Here is a 19,756-nt window from a genome sequence, read left to right on the forward strand (position 1 = left end):
GTTCCCACATTGCGCTTCTTGATATACCGATATTGACTGACTATTCAGCCCTTCTGTTGCATAACTTACATACCGCAGAGATCACCTTTCTTTTCTTTTTTGTTTTCTTCTTTTGCAAGACAGATATGGCTCAGAAAGGGGGGGCCCGAGCACCTTTCAATAATTGGCCCAACGATGCAGGCGTAGGCTAAACTCCAAAAGTTCCAGTCACTTATCGAGGGACTGATCATGATCTTCAAGCTTGCAGTTCGAAGCCACGGCTGAGCATCGCACCCCGGTGGAGTTGCCGGTCATGGGAACCCTTCCAAACCAACTGGCCGGGACTTTGTACAGAATCGGTCCTGGAACATACAAGGTCAAAGACAGCGACTTTCAGCTCAGCCACTGGTTTGACGGATTCTCCTTTGTGCACCGATTTGAGTTGGTGCCACAATCCACCACCGGGTCCTGCAAAGTCTTCTACAACGCCCGAGGGCAGGTCGACGCGTTGACGGAAGAAGCACGAAAGTCCGGCACGCTGAAAGGCATGACCTTTGGACAGAAGCGAGATCCATGCGAAAGCATCTTCCGCAAGGTCAAGTCGTTCTTCCATCCGCCCTTCAATTCCAAGGACCCAGGGCTTGTTAATGCCGGGGTCACTGCATGTCAACGTTAGCATCCAACCCATTCTTCATCTCCTATAAGTGATTTGCTGTCTTTGCAAGTTCTTGTGATAGCTTTGCGTCTCTAACCTGAAGTCCACAAGCAATTAGGCCCCCGGGGTGCCAGCGAGCCTACAAGTTCCCGGCGCGTCGTTGGCGGCAGCCCGCAGCCTGACATCGCTGACTGATGCCAATGTTCTCAAACACGTAAGGGCTTACTTCTCCCTTCCGCTCATCCAACAAGATGAAAAAAAAAGGAAAAAAACAAGAGAGAACAGTTGACTGAAACTGAATACAAAGATTAACCCCGAGACGCTGGAACCAATGGGGGTCACTCGCCAGGTGGATCTGCACCCAGACCTCAAAGGCCCACTGTCCTGTGCCCATGCGGAAGTTGACCCGACGACGGGTGACTTCTACAACTTTAACCTCAACATGCGGAGGTATGCTACGTACCGCATCTTCCGCACGTCTGCCACCACGGGGCAGACCGAGATCCTCGCCACAATCACCGGTCCGGAGGTGAAGGCGGCGTATCTACATTCTTTTTTTCTCAGCGCCGACTACGTGATTCTGTGCGTCTGGCCCGCCAACTATGCGGCCGGGGGGTTGAAAATCCTTTGGGAGAGAAACATCGCAGATGCGATCAGTTTCGATCGCATGGCGCCGGCGCGATGGTATGTTGTGGATAAAGTGCACGGCCAAGGCGTTGTGGGTACATATCTTAGCCCCGCATTCTTCTGCTTTCACACCATCAATGCGTGGCAGGAAACGAACCGTGCGGGGAATGATAATGGTGATGATGATGATGATGATGATGCTGACGGAAGCCTGACGATCACCGACATCTTCTGCGATATCATTCAATATCCTACCGACGAGATGATCCAGCGCGCATACTACGATACGATGGTGTCCACCGGCCCGAACGTGACCAGGTACTATGGCAGCGAGCTCTCGCGTCCTCGCTTGGTTCGCTATCGTTTACCGGCTGTGACCAGGGCCGCCAAAGAGGACGACGCGAAGGAGAGATCATCTGAGCCCGACGCCATCCTCCCCTTGCCAAACGCCGAGGCGATACTAACAATAGACAACGATCACTGTGTCGGCGACCTCCCGACCTTCAATCCGCGGTTCAGAACCAGAAAGACGCGATACGTCTACAATCTCATCAACCAAGGCAAGGTATACACACATCCGTCCATCCATCCCGAATCCCCATCTGCACTTTCTTTTTGTTCTTCCCAGCCGAAATCCACCCAACTAGAGGGCATTGGTGGTGGTCGTGGCTGATGGGGCCGTCCCCACCCTACCTACCTAGTCATCCTTCTTCGACGCGATCGCGAAAATCGACCTCGACACCCAAGAATCCTGGCTGTGGGAGCAGGAACGACATACCCCCGGGGAAGCCATCTTCATCCCCGATGTGAAAGTTGCGAAAGACGACGACGACAACAACAATAACACCGAGGAGGATGCCGGGTACCTTCTCAGCGTGGTGTTGAATGGGGATACGGGCACCAGCTACCTCCTTTGTCTGGATGCGCGCACCATGCGGGAGGTTGGGCGTGCCGTCTGCGATTCGGCCGTGGGCTTTGGGTTTCATGGGTCGTACTATCCTGCCGGGACTTGGTGAATGGGGTAGGGGGGGATGCTGTGCATTTGCGTGTGCGCGCGCGATCTCTCTCTCTCTCTCTCTGCCCTCTGCTCCCTGCTCTCTGCTCTCTGTCTTTCTGTGAGCATTTGACGGCGAGGCGATCTTCATCCCCGTATCCTGGATTGGTTTTCCTTTTCTTTTCTTTTCTTTTTTTTTCTTCCTTGTGTTTTTTTGGGTTTCCTGCCCGGAGCTGTGGACCAAAAATAGTTCAATGGGCTTGCTTGGCTGCTGTTTCAAACCTCGTCTAAACCTGATGTTATGTTGGGGTTAGGAAGAAGAGGTCAGCCCGCTGCACAGCACCATCTGTCGTCTGGCAGGATGGAGGTTCAGTACCCAAATATATATATATATATCTTCCGCTCCGAGAGAGACTCGACCCTTTTCGGGGGATCATTCTCGTCGCCATCTCGGGCGCGAAGTCTGGTGTGCAGTGGGGAAATAGAGCTCCCGTGCTCAAGTCATAAGGGAAGCCTCGCTGAATGGGGGGGGGACCTAAGCCTCAGTAAGTATTGCTACTTCAGATCTTGGTACAATGCAACACACCTTAAGCATACTGGTGAGTACGGCTAACATAGAGTGATCTCATTTCAGAGCGGAAAGCAAAGCATGCTTAACATAGTAGCTAGCGGCCATATATCAGGTTACTTATCAAGGTAGTATCTGTGAACCATAAGCATAAGATTAATAGAACAAGCTGTATTAATATAATATGTTATAATATTAGAAGTAAAAAGATTATTTATATAAGCTTAACTTAGATTATAATTTTATATCAAGACTTTTATATAACAATAACCAATTTATAAACAGATATTATTTATTTTTGTTATTTATGTCTTTCTGCTTTAGATAATTATTTAAACTCAAGACTTTTTTCATATATAAATATATTAATATTCAGTTTTTTCTTTTAGCTAGCAGATACACCGTATGAAGAATATTTTTAATCTATAAGCTATTAAGTTTTAGTACTGCGAGCCGGTCCAGCTTATTCTTCTAAAATAATTTCATATAGCGCTATCAGGCGAGGAAATAATGTTAGATCTGGTGTTGCGATGCAAAGATGAGCTGTCAGTCACATCATACATCGGCAGAATTGCCCCGAACGGAGCGGAGCATGTGCGCCCCGCCAACTGGGTGGATCAACACCGTTACAGAGTGGAGTCCGGAAGACCATGTCTTCGCGTTCGTGTCTTTGCCTCCCTCCCCGTTTACCCCTTTTCGCTGTCACCGCAATGGATGGGGCAGATGGCCGCCTTTACCCTGGTCAAAGAACACTAACTAGCATTCCCAGCAAGAGAGAGAAAAAGTGATTGGTTACTTTCCGGGATGTAACAGGAGATTTGTATGGCTCATCTGGTTCACTATCCTGGTGCTCCAAATGCGGAACAGAAATGATCGTTCGGGTGTCTGGAGCAGCTCATGCGTGGACCCTGTCTGACACGACGGAGCGCAACCTTGAAATCCCCAGGTCCCTCGGCAGAACCTCTCCTCCAACCGTCAATCGTCACTCGCGAGATTCACCATCAATATCAGCAGCTCACGTTCAGGCTCTCAGGGGGGTGTCCCATCGCAACGATGAGACGACCCCGCCATCCACGAGGATGTCACTGCCGGTGATAAACGAGGACTCGGGACTGACCAAGAATGCGACCGCGTTCACAATGTCCTGCGGCGTTCCGACCCGAGCCGCCGGACTGAGGGCGATGAACTTCCCCGCGGGGCCGCTGATCTCCTGCCGCCCCGCGCCGGTCGATATGACCCCGGGGCTGACCGAATTCACCCTCCCTCCACGGCGACCCCATGCTCTCGAGGACGCCTGCACGCGCAGCAAATTCCCCCGTTTGGACAGCCCATAGGCCCGGGCCGGCCCGTGCGGATCGGCGGCGTCGATGTCCAGCGCGGCGTGATCCAGCAATTGACCCCGGGGCGTGGTCGCGAGATGATGCTCGAGCTCCGACGGCAATCCCGATCCCATGTGCCCGGCCATGCTGGCGATGCAGACCATGCTTGTTCCGGTCTGCGCGACCTCCAGAAAGGCATCGAGAGCATTGGCGGTGCCCACAAGATTCGTGGCAAGGATCTTCCGGGCACAGCGGCCCGACGGGGACACGCCCGCGGTGTGGATGATGGCTTCGACGGGTCCCTGAGAAGCGGCCGCCTGCGCAAAGCGGCGGACCGAATCATAGTCGCACACATCCACCTGGTATGTTTCCACCAGGTAGCCGTCGTTTGCCAGGGCTTCCCGGGCTTCGGAGAGAATCTCGTCGGAGTAGTCGGCAACACAGAGACGGCGACCAACCCCGAGGCGTCGGGCGATTGCCAGACCCATGCCCCCGCACCCGAGGATCGCAATGCTTTTGGCGGACATGCTGATGGCTCTCTGCGGATGGCGAGGAAAAGCGGGCTTGGGAGGCGGGTTGGCCGGAGAGAATCAATGTGGGGCTTGGAAGTCACGAAGGAGTGGGCTTCTTGCAATAATGAATGCGTGGTTTGGATGGAAACTCGAGTGCGTCGGTAGTTGGACGTTTCGTCTGCTTTTTATACAGGGAGGATTGATGTGGGCCCAGCCCCGAGCTCAGCTCGACCGAGAAAAGAAAGATATTTGATCAACCTCAATGAGAGTCCCAGACCCGCTTTCACAGCTCATACCAGTCTAGCTGCCGTAACGAATGGGGTCAAATCGAGCGAGCGGATCTCAAATTTGGGGGTTCGAAATTGTTTTGGTGGGTCACATCAAGAGAGGTGGATCCTTGAACCTGTTCTATTTTGCGAATACGAACCCGAGTCCGAACCGAGCCCGGGTGGACAGCCAACATGAGGAGGAAATTCATTCACGCAAATCTTACATAGGAGATCCAACTTGGAAACGAAATTTTCTTCGATGATCATTCCCTAAGAGAGGCTTTTTATCGCGAGCAAATCCGCCATTTCGTTTCTTTGCCACTCCCTCGTTCATGTTTCATCAGCATGGCCATTTCCCCGGAATCACAGATCGATCCCCCCCCCCCCCCCCCCCCGGCGCGAGAGGGCGGTGACGTTTCGACAACTCTCAACTATACGATGCCTCCTGGACGCGAAGGACTAAAACCAATCGATGCCGACATCCCCGAGGCGGAACGGCGAAATGCTCAGCGCGAGGGCCTCAAGATGTTTGAGAGCGCTTGTAATCAGGGACATTCGCGGGCAAGAAGATGAGTTCACCCTGGATGTCCAAGGCTTTCAATTTGTCAAGCATCAGCTGGATGCGAGAGTGACCGATTTGGAAAGACCAACGGCAGATCAAGGAGATCCGTTCAGCCCGCCACGGAAGACCTCGTCCAGGGAATGTAGGTTGTGCTACGATCACCGTGGTGGAAAAAAAGATGCGGCGGGCAACGAATCCCCATTCGCGGACTGACTCCGTTGAACAGGACCGGTGCATCGGAAGTCATTGTCTACCTTACTCGCCTGAGGTTCGAGGGCGATCAGACTGGAAACAAAATGAGCACCCCCCCAATTCTCCTTCGCATGGTGTTCACTCGGATATCACGCACGCGTCTTGCCGGCCGGTTCTGAAGGAGATCCTACCAGCCGACGAAATGGCGCGGCTCATGGGCTGTCGCTTTGTGGTGGTCAATGTCTGGAGGCCAATCAAGCCAGCCCGAAAAGATCCTCTTGCAGTCTGTGATTGGAGGTCTGTGGACCCAGCGTCGGACATTTTTCCAGACCGGAGGGTCATTGCCGAGCAGGTGTTCGAATTCGGGGTATCGGTCTTCAACGAGAAACATGAATGGTATTATTTGAGCAATTAGGCAGCCAGATGAACCGTTCATCTTCATGCAGTTGAGTAGTGATGTCGCCTCCAGCGTGACCTTGCTCCACTCGGCCTTTGTTGATCCCAAGCATGTCGATGATCCTCCACGCGACAGTATTGAAATGAAATATTTTGCGTTTTTCACCGAGCAGGCCAATCAAGCGGTTGACTGAGTGAGAACAGCATGAGGGGGTTCTTTGATGGTACTTAACAATGCCTCAGTGAGCGCCACAATCTTAATACATCGAAAGATCAAATTTTGACTCTCCCACTGCCGGGCCAACATTTCCCGCGGCCTGGACGCGACGCATGTAGACCAGCCTGCGACAATAGCGCTAACCTCCTACAGACAGTGTCGAACAGAAAGTAGTCTTCTTCAAAATCTGATTGCTTGAATCCATGAGCATTAGGTAGATAAGACAAACCGAGATGACATGGTGCATTACAGCATTAGACGCGAAAGGGCTCTTGGGGTGAGATCCACCCTGACCATGGTCTCGCATCAAGACTTGTACGCAAAGGCAACTAACTCGCAGGCAGGCATTATCCACCTCCACTGCTCATCCCCCCTTGCTTCAGATAGTCCCTCAAGCTCAAGATCCCCTGCACATGCGCGTGTGTCAGTGCACAGCCCTCCTCCTCGGCCAGCAGGTGCGCCGTGCGGAGGACGTTCTTGATCTGCCGGCCATTGAGCTCCAGCGCCGCGAGCCGGTCCAGCTCATCCTCCGAGAATGGTTCTGTATGGCGTTGTTGGGTGAGGAATTGACGCCAGATCTGGTGTCGCGATGCGAAGGTGAGCTCGGGGTAGCGGATGGACATGTGGATCCGCGATTCGAAGGCCGGGTCGATGTGCTCGGCGCGGTTGGTGGTCAGGAATAAGATGCCCTAGATTGTGAGCCTGTTAGTTTTTGTGTATCTTGTTTGGCTGAATTTCTCGCGGGGTAGCCGGACACACCTCGTAGTACTCGAGAAGTCTTAGGAATATCGAGACGAGCTCGTTCCGTTTCAGATCGAGGGTATCGCGCGCCTCCATGAAGACGTCGGCCTCGTCGAGGAGAATGATCGCGCCCCATCGGGGGATCATGGTGAGGACGTCGCGGAGGGTGTTCTCCACGCGCTCGGGCGTGGTGCCCAGATCGCCCGCGCTCAGGACATACAGCGGCACCTGCATCACCTCGGCGACGCTCTCGGCCGTGAGGGTCTTGCCGACGCCCGGCGGCCCGCTCAGGAGCATGATCACCCCGCGCCCCTTGCCGTGGATCACGTCGTCGAAGGCGTCGCGGCTGCGGGCCTGGGCGCGCGCAAAGCCCAGCACGAGTTTCTTCAGGTCGCGCTGCTCGTGGGGCAGGACCAGGGAGTCGAAGGCGTGCGCGTCCCAGACGATGTCCTTGACCCCGTCGACGAAGAACGCCAGCCACCGTTTCTCTTGGAGGGCATAGCCCCGGACGATGGGCGTGGCGATCAGTCGTTGGTCATCGGACAGGCTGGTGGTGGTGGTGCTGCTGCCGCCGCCGGCGGCGATGCGGTCTAACCCGGTGATCTCTTCTTGTGCGTTGAAGTTGTTGTACGCTTCCGTGTCGATCACGATCCGCCCTTGGATGTTGAACTTCATCTGGCGGTTGAGGACGGGGATGTAGCCCTTCGCCAGACCTTTGTATTGCTGGTAGTGATATCCGCGGTACCCTTCCCAGAGCTTACCCCGGGCAATGAGCTCTTCGCGGATGCGGGCGTGCTCGCGGTGGTAGGCAAGGGGGAAGCTCGAGAGGTCCACAATCGGGGTGGTACCTTCGTAGGGGCTGAGCGTGAATTCTTCCGTCTCGTACCCGAAGCCCTCGCCATCCCAGTCGACGTACTGGGCTGCGATCTCGAACACGCCGCTTCGCTTATCGTAGCTGCCGGATTGGAACCGGAACGCGCGCTGGCGCCCGTCGACCACCCTGATGATCGGAGCGCCGGGCTCGAAGATCGCCCACAGCAGATCGTGGGTGATCACCTGGTTCTTGACGAGGTCGTTCTTGCGCGCAATGGTCTCGCGCAGCTCCTCCTCGAGGATCCGGAACAGAAGCTCCACGTGGGCTTGGGTGGTGGGATCGTCTTCGCGGGCCCGTGCCTGGCAGAACTCCTCCCATCGGTGGACGAACGGCTGGAACGGCTGATGGAACTCAAGGCGGTCGAGGCTGGACGTAATCCCGGGGTAGCCCGTCAGAAGGCGGGCCAGAAACCCCTTGAGGGGCTGGCTTTGGACGATAACGGAGTGGATCTTGAGGTTCCGCTTCCCGTCGTAGCATTTGACCTTCCGGACCAGCAGCACAAATCTGCCGGACAGGGGCGTTTCCGCGGGATCGAGGAGGTCCTTGGGCGGCTCGCGGGTCCAGGAGGTGCGGCCCCTCTCGTCCGGGGCGGTTTGGTACAGCACGTGGGCCTCGCAGATGGAGCCAGGTTTCGCTGCTTCTTCGGTGGGTTCGAGCTTATCCATATCACCTAAGGAAGAAATAGAAATGCTTCAGCGGGGTTTGCAAGTTTCATGTTCAGGGGAATCCACGGATACTCATACCAGAGGGAAGAGGAGCCATTTTGGGTCGTGTGAGCGAAGCGGGCGAGGGCGTATGTCGGATAACGGGAATGGAGAAGTGAGGTGAGATTGAGATGGTGGGGTTGGCGGTTTATATGACCCTCATGAGACCCTGGATTGTATGACTGACAGCTGACTGGCGCTAGCTGCGGTATGAGCCGGGAATCTGCGCGGTTTAACTGAGTAATCAGCCTCTCCAGGCTCCCGTTTCCATAATATAGGTAGCCATCTTGGTAGGCACCAGCAGGAGGCAGACCTTGGAAGCCTAGATTGGAGGGACAGTGGCGTCTCCTAGGTACTAGGTAGACGGACTTCAGTGACCCAAGCGCCCAATAGAAGACAGAAGAAGCACTACTTACTGAGGTGTTCAGTGATGAAGGTGTGATGAATGCAGCTAGGTGAGGCTATCTGAGAGGAAGACCGAAAGGACTAAGCAAGGTGGGTATACTAGGGAGTAAGTGGGCGGTGAGTAGCCTGGCTACTCTACCGCTGAGGGAAGGCTGAGAGGCAGATGAGAGGCAGATGTTCGCTTAGTGCGCGAGGCTACCTACCATCATAACACCAGTGAGTCATCGATGAGATGAGATGAGCAATCGAGCCTCGCAGGGTCTCGGTCTTGTCCCACGCCTGGATCGGTCTCGATTTGTCCACGGTTGTTGTTTGCGTTGGGCGCCACGTGTATCTCATATCCTTCATGCAAGAAAGTACTGTACACAATTTCCATTACTATTGCTATGATTATGATGCACAACGTCATCCCTATCCTCTACCAAACGACTACCACAACCAAGCCCAGCACCTAAGCACCCGCCTGCAGCAAACCCTGAGCAATCAACTCAGCCAGCAGGTTAACCGTCGTATTCCTCTGCAACAGAACAACGAAGGGGACGTCGACCTCGAAGGTCCGGAACACAAACGTCCGAAACTCGGCCGCCAGCATCGAGTCCAACCCAAAGTCGCCCAGGGGGCGATCTGGATCCAATTCCGTCTCCGGGAGGAGGATGAGGTTGGAGATCTTCTTCGACACCACCGCGCGCAGGGCAGGGAGCATCGACTTGGGATCCTGCTGGTCGCGGAGCAGCATTGCGCGCGCGATGTCCGCGGGGAGATGCTGCGCCGCAACGGTGCTGTGCTGTGACTCGCCCGCGGCGCGGCGACGGGCGAAGGATGCCGTGAATAGTGCCGCTCGTGGATCGGCGAAGACGTGGTTGTCGCCCTCGAAGCCTCGGTCGCGCTGCTCGTGCAGACCGATGAACTCGACTCCAGTGAGGAGGTGGCTGCCTGCCAGATGGTCGTAGCGGGAGTCCCACGTTGGGGGCCCTTGATTCACGAGCGCCAGGTTCATGATCTGGAGGAGCTCGTCTTCGTTGATGGGGTGGATGCCCTTGCGCTTCATCAGGGCCTCAATGTCTGGGTGTTCGTGCAGGTACCCGACTTCCGAGATCATGCCGTAGCCGATCGAGATGGCCGGTAGTCCGAGGTGGTTGCGGTAACGCGCGAACGCGTCTAGGAAGGCATTGGCCGCGCAGTAGTTGCTTTCGGTCGCCGTGCCCACGGTGCCGGAGATGGAGGAGGTCATGACGAAAAAGTCCAGCTGGGGGTGGCTTCGCGACAACGCATGGTGAAGATTCCATGTGCCCTGCACTTTGGGCCCCAGGGTCGTGTGCCATGCACGGTGCGACATTTCACTCCAGAGAGCCTCGCTGAGCGCCATGGCGGCCTGGATGACGCCCCCGATGGGACAGTCTGCCGCGGCTGCGACGGCGCGTTCGACATCCTCGTACCGGCACACATCGCCCCGGATCACGGTGACGTGGGCTCCTTGGGCCCGGAGATCGTCGACCATGTTCTGCGCCTCGGGCTTGTCGGTACCGGATCGACCCATGAAGATGAAGCGGCGCGCCCCGCACGATATCATCCACTTGGACAGACTGCGACCGAGCCCGCCCAGGCACCCGATCATGAGGTAGCACTTGTGGGCACTGAAGGCTGTTTCATACTTGGACGGAATCACCTTGATCTCGGTGTTCGGGTCCTGGAACGACACGGTCACCTTGCCCAGTCGCGTGCCCAGCGAGAAGTGCCTGAACGCGTCGGTGATATCCGACGCATCAAAGGTCTTGATCGGCAAACAAGGTTCGCAGATCTTGGAACGCACCAGATCCAGACTCTCCGTCAGGAGGGCTTTCCAGAGTTGATGATGGGCGGACTTGGTGGAGAGATAGAGGTTGGACAGGTCGAAGGCCATGAAGGAGACGTTGCAGCCGAATGTGGACATGTCCAGGACCCCATGGTCGAGGATGTCACGTTTCCCGATTTCGACGAAGCGGCCAAAGTCGGCACAGGCTTCGAAGCTGCTGCGCAGGAGATCCCCGGTGAGCGAGTTCAAGACCACGTCAACTCCCTGACCAGACGTCGCTTCCATAATGGCAGGCAGGAAGGAGGAATTGCGCGAGCTGAAAATATGCGCGGGATCCAGACCGTACTTCTCAACCAGGAATGACTTCTTGGACTCATTCCCGACAGTGGCGAAAATCTATCGAGTGACTCAGTATGAATGACCCAAATAAAGGACCACTTCCTCTCTAGCGACCTTACCTTTGCTCCGAGGTGTTTCGCATATTGGATAGCCGCAAGTCCAACTCCTCCGGCAGCGGAATGAATGAGAACAGTCTTGCACCGAGTAAGCCCCAGATCATGCGAGATAAGCAAAGCCGACAGCACTTACCTCTCCCGGCTGCAAATGCGCCCGGTACTTCAATCCATAAATGACCGTTGAGAAAACAATCGGAATCGTGGAGGTCGTCTGCACATGATGCGTGAGCCTTCTGCGTGCGTAATCAAGAGACACGAAACACTCCACGTACCGTGAAATCCTCCTCCTCGCGCAATTTCGACACGGCCCAATGTGGGAAGCGCTCGACGGTTGCAAAATGGCCGGGGGCCATTGCAACGACACGATCCCCGGTCTTGAACTCGGAAACATTGCCGCCTACCGCGGTAACAACACCGGCACATTCGCACGAACACGATGCATCTTTGGTGTCGACCTTGGCGCTGATAGCATACAGATCCTATGTTTCTCGTTACCGACCCCTCTTTTGATATTGCCTTAACCAGCGCGGTGCCTACCTTAGCGTTCATACCGACGCTTTTCACGCTGATTTCCACATAGTCCGGATGCAAGGCCGTTGGATGATGCTCCTCCTGCACAAAGTGGATCGTGTCCATTTGCCCCGGGTCCTTGATACCCAATTTGCAGCCTCGAGCGGTTGATAGAGAGAGGTCAACGGTGTCCCTGTTCTGTTTGAGACGGAAGGTCTCGTTGAGGCGCTCGTCTGGCTCCCAGCGAGAGATATGGAGGACGCCGTCCCGTTGCGCGAATTCGAAGTCCGGTTCCGGGTCGTGGATCAGTCGGTCCAGCACATGAACAACATTCCGCAGAGTGTCAGCAGAAGCAGCAGCAGATGATGAGGTCGATGATGTCTCGTCGCCCATGTCGAGAACCGCGAATTGGAGTGAAGGCTGCTCGAGCATGAGCGCACGGGAGAGTCCCAAAACGGGCGCAAAATCGGGCTTTTCTCCCCCAATGAAACCGCCATTGACAATCCATACAATCTTCGCTACGCGATCGGTAATACTCTGGAGCTGTGCCAGTTCATGCTCGTTGATCGTGGTCAGCAGAGGCTGCTGCTGCTCTAGAGTGGATACGACGAATGAACGGTCCGGAACGGTCGCGGGGCTGACCTGGGACAAGCCAATGATGTCGACGACAGTTCCGAAATGTCCTTGTAGGGTCTTTTGAAGCTGTAGATCTAGGGGTGTAATCTTGTCATCTCGGGTCACCTGTACCTTTGTCAGAAATCAGACGTGCTTGGAGGTAGTCGAATAAGATAGGCACTTACCACGATTGTCGGGGGTTTATCCGCCTTTGCCTTCCTAGCAAGGCTGCCGAAAGTCGCAACTGTGACAAGGGAGGGAGTTGCTTCTTTGATGACATTCGTCCAAGTGATAGCGTCACTGGGCGGTGCATCCCCTACCGCGATGACAGTTGCTCCTGGTGTAAGTCTGCTAGAAAGAGCCGGCGTCCAGCAATCAACCTACCACATATCAGTCTCCAGTCAAACTCGCGAAGCAGTAGTAAACATACCGAGGGGACAAGGACTATATCAAACTTCTTGTCCTGGGGGATCCTCCCTGGGCACTCTGAGTTCTGCTCGTCTGCAGTCACTGAAAAAACCTCCCCACCTACCAGATCACCGTCTGCAAGGACCCCACGATAGTAGGTGTTATACCTCCTGAAAGAGGAGTCAACTCGTAGAAGCCCACGAACAGCTTCTGCTATTTGGCTTTGGTCGCCGAGTTCGAGGATATTGCTGTTACAGCGCTGGTGACAGGCCAAATCCAAGGCACCGGCCAGGCGCAGCACGCTCTCATCAGGCAATTCCCTAGACCTGTAGCTCTGTGCGAATCGGTTCAGGTACTCGTCAAGGCCCCGGCTAGTTAGCGCCGAGAGCGCGGGCTTCCATGCCGCTCGCACGAGTGGATTGCGTTGCTCAGGGGTTTCCGTGTGTTTGTTCCCTTGGTAGGCGATACAACGAGCTTGGCTCATTCTGACCAAGACCTGGCCAGACGAGTTGAACAGCTCCGCATCGATTTTCACCGTTCCAAACCCTACACTCTCTGACTTGGTGTCAATGCACCACGGTTTGTCGGTATCCATGTCGAGGGCCGACGGAGCTGCTATGTAGACCGAGTCCATCGCAACCGGAACCGTCGCTCGGAGCTTGCTCACCCAGCCAGCAGTGGTTGCAACAAAAGCCGTCTGCAGCATCGCATCAATGGAGATTGGATGGGCGATGTATTGACCGAAGGGTTCACCACGCTGGAGATGTGTGGTGGCAGCTGCTACGTGAGCCGCGCGCGCACGGTCTCGGAAAACCTCCTCCATGACCGCGAACTGGGGACCCCAGTTGAGCCCTTCTCGAGTGAACTTGTCATACCAGACACGGACCGCATCTTGTTGCATGTTTGACCTGTCGAGCTTGATGTTTCGAGTAATCCGCGGTGAGGCTTTTTCCGCTAGGCGAACGGCCGCGTTCATGTGCAAGGTCGACTGGGAATCACTGTCAATCGAGAGCACACGGAATCTCCACCATTTGTCAGAGCTTGTCAGGCTGGAAATGCTCATCGACTGCATCTCGGTGAAGATCTCCACCGTTGACTTTCTCTCCGGGTCCATATCGAGAGCCTTGATGAAGTTCAGATCACGAAGCTCTACACCCGGACAATCTTCCAGCTGCAGACCTGCAACCTGGCACATCGCCTCCACGGCCATTGCAATATATGCCGCGGCAGGGAAGACCACTGACGGGCCCAGACAGTGATGCGTGAGCCATTCGATCTCCGTCAGGTTCAATATGTTTCGCCACGTCACCCCTGCGGTGCTCCCTCCCACCAGTGGGGATCCGAGGAGATCGTGCCGTGGATATTTGCGGTGGCGGAACTCGATACTAGCGCGAGGCTCAGACCACAGTGTGGGAGCACTATAATCCCAAGGATAAGGAGGCAAATCAACCAAGACATGCGGCCGAGATCCATCGGCAAGCATCTTACGGTATCGAAGCTCATCGTGCCCGTGCAAGAATAGTGAGCCGGCAACTTGAAGGATGGTCAACGACGCATCTTGGTGACGGATGAGAGCGGAATCATAAAAATAGCGACATTGTTCGAGGGTGGAGGCAGTCTGCTTGATGGGGAGTTGTAACGCCGAGTGCGGACCCAGTTCTACCAGATGATAGCTCGTCTTCGCCAAGATGGTCTTGATGGCTTCATCGAATCGCACCGGAGATTCGAGATTTGTACGCCAGTAGGTGGGCGTCCCGACTTGACTTGTGGTTACCGGCCGACCAGTCACGGTGGACATCATGACCACTGATGTTGCCGGACCATCAACGTCTCCAGTAACGAGCCCGTTACTGTGGCCATTAGTGGCCTTATCCCAATAGCGCTGGAGTGAGGCCTCATATCTCGGACCCAGAGCTTTCATATGGTGCGAATGATATGCTTTGCCTCCAGTCTTCAATTTTCGAGCCCAGATGCCTCTCTCTTGGAACACCTTGAGTAGAGAATCCACGGCCACTGTATCCCCACTTACGGTGATGCTCTCCGGCGAGTTTGCACATGCGACAGTTACAGAGTCTCTCAACGCATATTCCTCGATGATCGCCGCGGCCTGATCTTTCCCAAGTCCCACGGCAGCCATGGAGCCCTCGGTGGGATCGTCGGCGACAGCAGCTCCGCGGAAATACGATGCAAGGATGGCTTGCCGGGCATCGATCGCCCCGGCCGCATACGCCGCTCCGATTTCGCCGGAGGAGTGACCCACTACCATCTCTGGTAGAGCACCCCAGTCTTTGAGAAGATTCGTTAATGCAATTTGCACCGCCGTGCACAGGGGCTGTGAAATGTCCGCGGCGCTCGTATCGCACATTTGGTCACCGCGCAAAAGGTCCTCCAGCGTCCAGGCGGGCGCATCTGAAGGATCAAGAGCTTGGAGGCACGAATCAAGATAACCGATAGTCTTTCTAAACACGCTGTTCTGGCTCAGAAGCCCCTTCCCCATTCCAGTCCATTGTGCGCCCTGCCCGGTGTAAACGAAGACCAACGGCAATGGTGCGCCTTCGCTGGCCGACTCTCGCAATTTCAGGTTCGCCACATTGACTCCTTTGTTTAGACTCGCTTGGGATTCGATGAGAAAGCCACGAGCCGCCATCCTGGAGCGACGGCAGCTTAGTGTGAAAGCCAGATCATTGATTTGAATAGGATGGCCCGACTGAGCAGCAGCGAAATCAGCCAAGTTACTGGCCATCTGTCGAAGAGAGGTCTCAGACCGAGCCGAAAGAGGTAAGAGATAGAGCCTGTCCTCTGTATGCCCCTCTATCGGCGAATTCCCAGCGGCGCTGGTCCGTTGGTCCCTCGGTACTGCTTCCAGAATCGCGTGGCTGTTTGAGCCTCCAAAACCAAAAGAATTGACCGAGGCTCGCGGGACGCGGGATACCGGCCATGCTTTGTTGGCAGTAACAATATCGACGTTCCATTCCTTAGTTCGAATGCTGGGGTTGATAGCCTTCACCCCGACCGTCGCAGGGAGCAACTGATTCTCGAGCGCAAGAGTGACTTTGATCAGGCTCGAGATACCGCTCGCTCCTTCGCTGTGACCCAGATTCGGCTTGATGCCCCCAACGAGCGTCGGCCGTCCCGTGTGATGATGAAAGACCCCGGATATGGCCTCGACCTCAATAGGATCCCCGACCTTGGTGCCGGTTCCATGCGCCTATCCGTTATCAGCATGTCAACACGCCCCAGCATGCGGGAGTTTAAGCTTACCTCGACGTAGTCCGTGTCTCCTGGATCCAGACCTGCCCGACGATACGCTGCCCGAATGACGGCCTTTTGCCCTTCCACGCTGGGCTGGACAATGCCTGGTGTCCGACCATTCCTGAAACGTGGAGGAATCAACATTGTGGGCTGGCGACTGTGTAATTGGGAAACTTACCCATTGACCGAGGTTCCTCGAATAATGGAGCGAATGGGATCTCCATCTCTTAGGGCATCACTGAGCCGCTTCAGATAGACGGCCGACACCCCCTCAGCTCGACCGTAGCCGTTGGCCGATTCGTCAAAGGTATGACACATGGAGTCTGGCGACAGGATGCCGGCTTTCACGGCAACCATCTGCTGCTCCGGCGACTGGATAAGGTTTGCGGCCGCCACCACGGCCGCGTCACAGTCGCGGGCCTCCAGGGCCAGACATGCCGAATGCAGGGCATACAAGGAGGACGAGCACGCCGTGTCCACCACATGCGACGGGCCGCGCAGGTCGAAGCAGTGGGTAATGCGATTCGCCAGCACGGTCAGGCCCGACCCGGTGGCACTGTACCGGGAGAAGTACTCGGGGTCTTTGTACTGCATGTTCAGGAAGTCGTTGGTGAAGTTGCCCACGTAGACGCCGGTCTTGGAGCCCTGGACCCTCTCCAAGGGCATGCCGGCGTTCTCGAACGCCTCGTAGGTCACCTCGAGGAGCTTCCGCTGCTGGGCGTCCATGGACGTGGCTTCGAGGTTGTTGATGCCGAAGAAGGCGTTCTCGAACGCTCGGATATCTTCCTGGATGAAGTACCCCCCCGTCGAGTTGATGCTCCCGGGCCGTTCGGCGTCCGGGTGGTAATACGCCGCGGCGTTGTAGCGCTCGCGTGGGACGGGGCCGTGGCCCGTCTCGTTCCGCACGAGCAGCTCCCATAATTTGGATGGCGAGGACGCTTGTCCTGGTAAGCGGCATCCTGAAGGTGCAAGACATTGCACGAGTCAACATAGACCGATACAGGAGTGAGAAAGGGGTAGCTGCTTTTCCTCCTACCTATGCCCACGATGGCGACTGGTTCACATTGGCGCGCAGGAGTCAATTCTGGGTGCTCCATTGTAGATCGTGATGGCTGCTAGGTACAGTACACAGTACATGCACCTTTCTGTGGGAAGGTGAAAAAAAGAAAAAAGTAAAAGGTGTAGGGGACGTGCGCAAAGCTTCCTCCCCTTCTAATCGATCCTTTTGATCAGAGCGCGCGGGGGCCAGGGGTATCTATGTGATGTGCCGTCCCGAACCCACCGTACTTTTCGTTCCAGCCATGACTCGTTAGCATGAGGCCAGCGGCGATAGCCAAGATGAGGGGGCCGAAATGTGGGAACGTAGCAAACACGAGGAGGGAGGCGGAGGACAGAGAAGAAGGGCGAGTGTGGATCCATGATTCCAAGTTGCGTGAGGATCACGGATGGTTTGCCAGCGGCACTAGTAGAATTGTCTCACGGATTGGTCACTCATTAAGTTACCTTAGTCTATGTGCCAGTGGACTGTACTGTACTGTAACGTACTAGGTAAGTAAGGTAATTACCCGTGACAGTACGGGAACTCTAGCCCTAGCCGGGGTCCCGCCTCTCCCGTCGCGGGTGGCGGAGCAGACTTTCGGATGCCGATGTGGTGGTCTGAGTCTAAGTTGACTATGAGTATCTAGCCCGTGCTGGTCGTGCGTTTTGCCGGCACAGCCAACGTGATAGGTGAGTGGGTCCTTGAGTGCTGCTCTGACAGGGATTCGCTCGAGCCGAGGTTACTGTGTGTATCTATTGTCAAGCTAGTGTAGTGTGAGTGAGGGGTTTCATTTAGACTTGTAAAGTCTAGATCTACTTAATGCCCAGATGGGCTTGAATTACTGTACCTTTCAGGGTAAACCCTATACCCATATACATTTTGCCATAAACCTTTCTGAGTCGGTTGTTTTATCAGAAATGATCAGATACAATTAAGTTTCCAGATGCTGGAAAGAACACCTATGGCCAAAAGTCCACATGTGATGATACCTTTCCCTCATTCTCTTGCACTCGGGGCAGGGGACAAATAAATTACCACATATTGTGTAACGAAATCTTTCCGCCCCCAATGTTAGATATATTAAATCATGCAGCCATGCCACGGCACTAATCCTGCAGAGCGCCAGAGCCTCGCCCCTCTGCCCCCCCCTACATGGGTGGGTTCCTACATGGGTGGGTTAATTAAGTAGTAGTCTCGGAACAGGATGGCCATGGTCAGTCAGGCTGATTTCTGATCGGCTTCCCCCTCCTTTCGTCGAATGGCTTCGGTTTATGAGCTCCCTTCCAATCCTTCCAATCCGAGAGAGAGAGAAAGAGAGATACGGTAGATAACATACGATGTCTTCTGACACCGATGGCAACCAGCAACCGGGGCTCATTGCCTTTTGTGTGGTAATGCTCACATTAGCTGTAGCCTCGGTCGCCCTCCGCTGCTGGTCCATCTGGAGCTCTCACACTCACAGGTTTGGCTATGATGATGCCTTTGCCATCCTGACTTTGGTGCGGACCGTCCTCCCCATTTTCCACGAAAGAAAGATTGGACATATCAGCTGAGTGACTGACCGACCCCTTGAATCGTTCTAGCCCTTCATTATCGCTGAATCGTCCCTAATCTTCTACTGGATCTCCCTGGGATTGGGTCGTCATATCGCCACATTACCCGTCAGCCATCAACTCGCGGGTCCCAAGATCATCTTCGCGGCCGCCTTCCTGTACGATGCCAGCATCACCTTCCCCAAGTTATCGGTGCTCTGCTTCTACCATCGGATCTTCCAACGGGGCGGAGGCCCCTGGGTCCGCCCGACACTCGCAGCGGTGGGTGCCCTGTGCGTCTTCTGGCTGATCGGGGCGTGGCTGGCCACGGCCTTTCAGTGTACACCCGTACGAGCCTCGTGGGAAGCCGTGGCCGGTTCGAAATGCTTCACGCAGTGGAAGTTCTTCACGGGGACCGCGGCCCCGAGTGCCATCCTGGATCTGATCATCCTGCTGATCCCGCTGCCTCTGCTCTGGTCGTTGCATATGACTCGGGCGAAGAAGGCCATGCTCATCGGCCTTTTCATTTGTGGGTACTCGTGAGTGCTCCCTTCCCTTTGTCAGAAGAAGGGAGAAAGTTTTCAGTTGGTCTAACAATGGGCGTGTGTGCTCTCAGAGTGGTCGTCGTATCTGTCGGTCGGCTCATCACTCTTCTCAAGGCGGGTTCGGCCCTGGAAGCCGATCTCACCTGGACCACCATCGAATATATCTGTTGGGTGCAGTGTGAAGGCCCGATTTCGCTCCTGTCGGTCTGCCTCCCGAATATCACGGACCTGGGGCGTCGCTGGCTCGCAAGGAGCGGAAGAACACAGCCGCTCCGGAATAGTGCCTTCTCATTATCATCATCCGCCAGCAAGCCAAGTAATACGGCGGAGTTGTTGAGTGGCAAACGATCATTCCATCCTCTCGGGGAAGTAGCAGAGGGAGTAGATCGAGAGGCCATCCTCCTGGACAGCGGTAGCCCACAGAGAACTCCGAAAGATAGCCGGCATCACATTTATGTGAACACTACCTTCGAAGCAACACGGGAGAGTGTCTGACTGCGGAGATTGCCTCTGCCTTTTTGTTGGGTGTGTGATAGAATCTGCAATCCTTGGAGCCAACCATCGGCTGGTTCGATGTTTTGACATTCTCTTTGG

The 19,756-nt window shown here is 55.2% G+C and overlaps 6 protein-coding genes across 6 annotated transcripts; 3 read left to right on the top strand and 3 right to left on the bottom strand.

Moving 5' to 3' along the window:
- Positions 1 to 125: 125 nt before the first annotated feature.
- Positions 126 to 1,934, top strand: BO66DRAFT_336137 (uncharacterized protein; the record flags this gene model as incomplete). Its single annotated transcript, XM_025644269.1, has 4 exons — positions 126 to 182; positions 248 to 644; positions 769 to 848; positions 942 to 1,934. The coding sequence occupies 4 exons, from the start codon at positions 126 to 128 to the stop codon at positions 1,932 to 1,934; spliced, it is 1,527 nt and encodes a 508-aa protein (XP_025498291.1).
- Positions 1,935 to 3,711: 1,777 nt separating this feature from the next.
- Positions 3,712 to 4,819, bottom strand: BO66DRAFT_234494 (short-chain type dehydrogenase/reductase). Its single transcript, XM_025642787.1, has one exon. The coding sequence runs from the start codon at positions 4,667 to 4,669 to the stop codon at positions 3,845 to 3,847; it is 825 nt and encodes a 274-aa protein (XP_025498292.1). The 5' UTR covers positions 4,670 to 4,819; the 3' UTR covers positions 3,712 to 3,844.
- Positions 4,820 to 5,361: 542 nt separating this feature from the next.
- BO66DRAFT_443967 (uncharacterized protein) lies at positions 5,362 to 6,092 on the top strand (the record flags this gene model as incomplete). Its single annotated transcript, XM_025651559.1, has 3 exons — positions 5,362 to 5,464; positions 5,569 to 5,627; positions 5,712 to 6,092. The coding sequence occupies 3 exons, from the start codon at positions 5,362 to 5,364 to the stop codon at positions 6,090 to 6,092; spliced, it is 543 nt and encodes a 180-aa protein (XP_025498293.1).
- Positions 6,093 to 6,637: 545 nt separating this feature from the next.
- BO66DRAFT_336114 (ATP-binding protein) lies at positions 6,638 to 8,570 on the bottom strand (the record flags this gene model as incomplete). Its single annotated transcript, XM_025644266.1, has 2 exons — positions 6,638 to 6,979; positions 7,050 to 8,570. The coding sequence occupies 2 exons, from the start codon at positions 8,568 to 8,570 to the stop codon at positions 6,638 to 6,640; spliced, it is 1,863 nt and encodes a 620-aa protein (XP_025498294.1).
- Positions 8,571 to 9,394: 824 nt separating this feature from the next.
- Positions 9,395 to 17,400, bottom strand: BO66DRAFT_475746 (type I polyketide synthase). Its single transcript, XM_025653273.1, has 10 exons — positions 17,083 to 17,400; positions 16,225 to 17,005; positions 16,056 to 16,167; positions 12,817 to 16,002; positions 12,572 to 12,766; positions 11,799 to 12,512; positions 11,534 to 11,740; positions 11,395 to 11,472; positions 11,265 to 11,339; positions 9,395 to 11,202 (listed from the first exon to the last, which is right to left on the bottom strand). Exons 1-10 carry the CDS (start codon positions 17,141 to 17,143, stop codon positions 9,466 to 9,468), a joined length of 7,146 nt encoding a protein of 2,381 aa, XP_025498295.1. The 5' UTR covers positions 17,144 to 17,400; the 3' UTR covers positions 9,395 to 9,465.
- A 1,022-nt stretch (positions 17,401 to 18,422) lies between these two features.
- BO66DRAFT_336123 (uncharacterized protein) lies at positions 18,423 to 19,657 on the top strand (the record flags this gene model as incomplete). The annotated part of the gene is made up of 3 exons (XM_025644268.1): positions 18,423 to 18,584; positions 18,669 to 19,156; positions 19,234 to 19,657. 3 exons carry the CDS (start codon positions 18,423 to 18,425, stop codon positions 19,655 to 19,657), a joined length of 1,074 nt encoding a protein of 357 aa, XP_025498296.1.
- Between the last annotated feature and the right edge of the window lie 99 nt (positions 19,658 to 19,756).

Source organism: Aspergillus aculeatinus (assembly GCF_003184765.1).
Source record: "Aspergillus aculeatinus CBS 121060 unplaced genomic scaffold BO66scaffold_79, whole genome shotgun sequence".
In the NCBI taxonomy this organism is placed as follows: Eukaryota; Fungi; Ascomycota; class Eurotiomycetes; order Eurotiales; family Aspergillaceae; genus Aspergillus; species Aspergillus aculeatinus.

Excerpts from the sequence above, each read along its gene's own strand:
- BO66DRAFT_234494 (XM_025642787.1), bottom strand. The coding sequence starts at position 4,669 with ATGTCCGCCAAAAGCATTGCGATCCTCGGGTGCGGGGGCATGGGTCTG.
- BO66DRAFT_475746 (XM_025653273.1), bottom strand. The coding sequence starts at position 17,143 with ATGGAGCACCCAGAATTGACTCCTGCGCGCCAATGTGAACCAGTCGCC. Across the intron at positions 11,340-11,394 it reads CGCATTTGCAGCCGGGAGAG|ACTGTTCTCATTCATTCCGC; the intron begins GTAAGTGCTGTC and ends ACTCGGTGCAAG. Across the intron at positions 11,203-11,264 it reads CGAAACACCTCGGAGCAAAG|ATTTTCGCCACTGTCGGGAA; the intron begins GTAAGGTCGCTA and ends GTCACTCGATAG.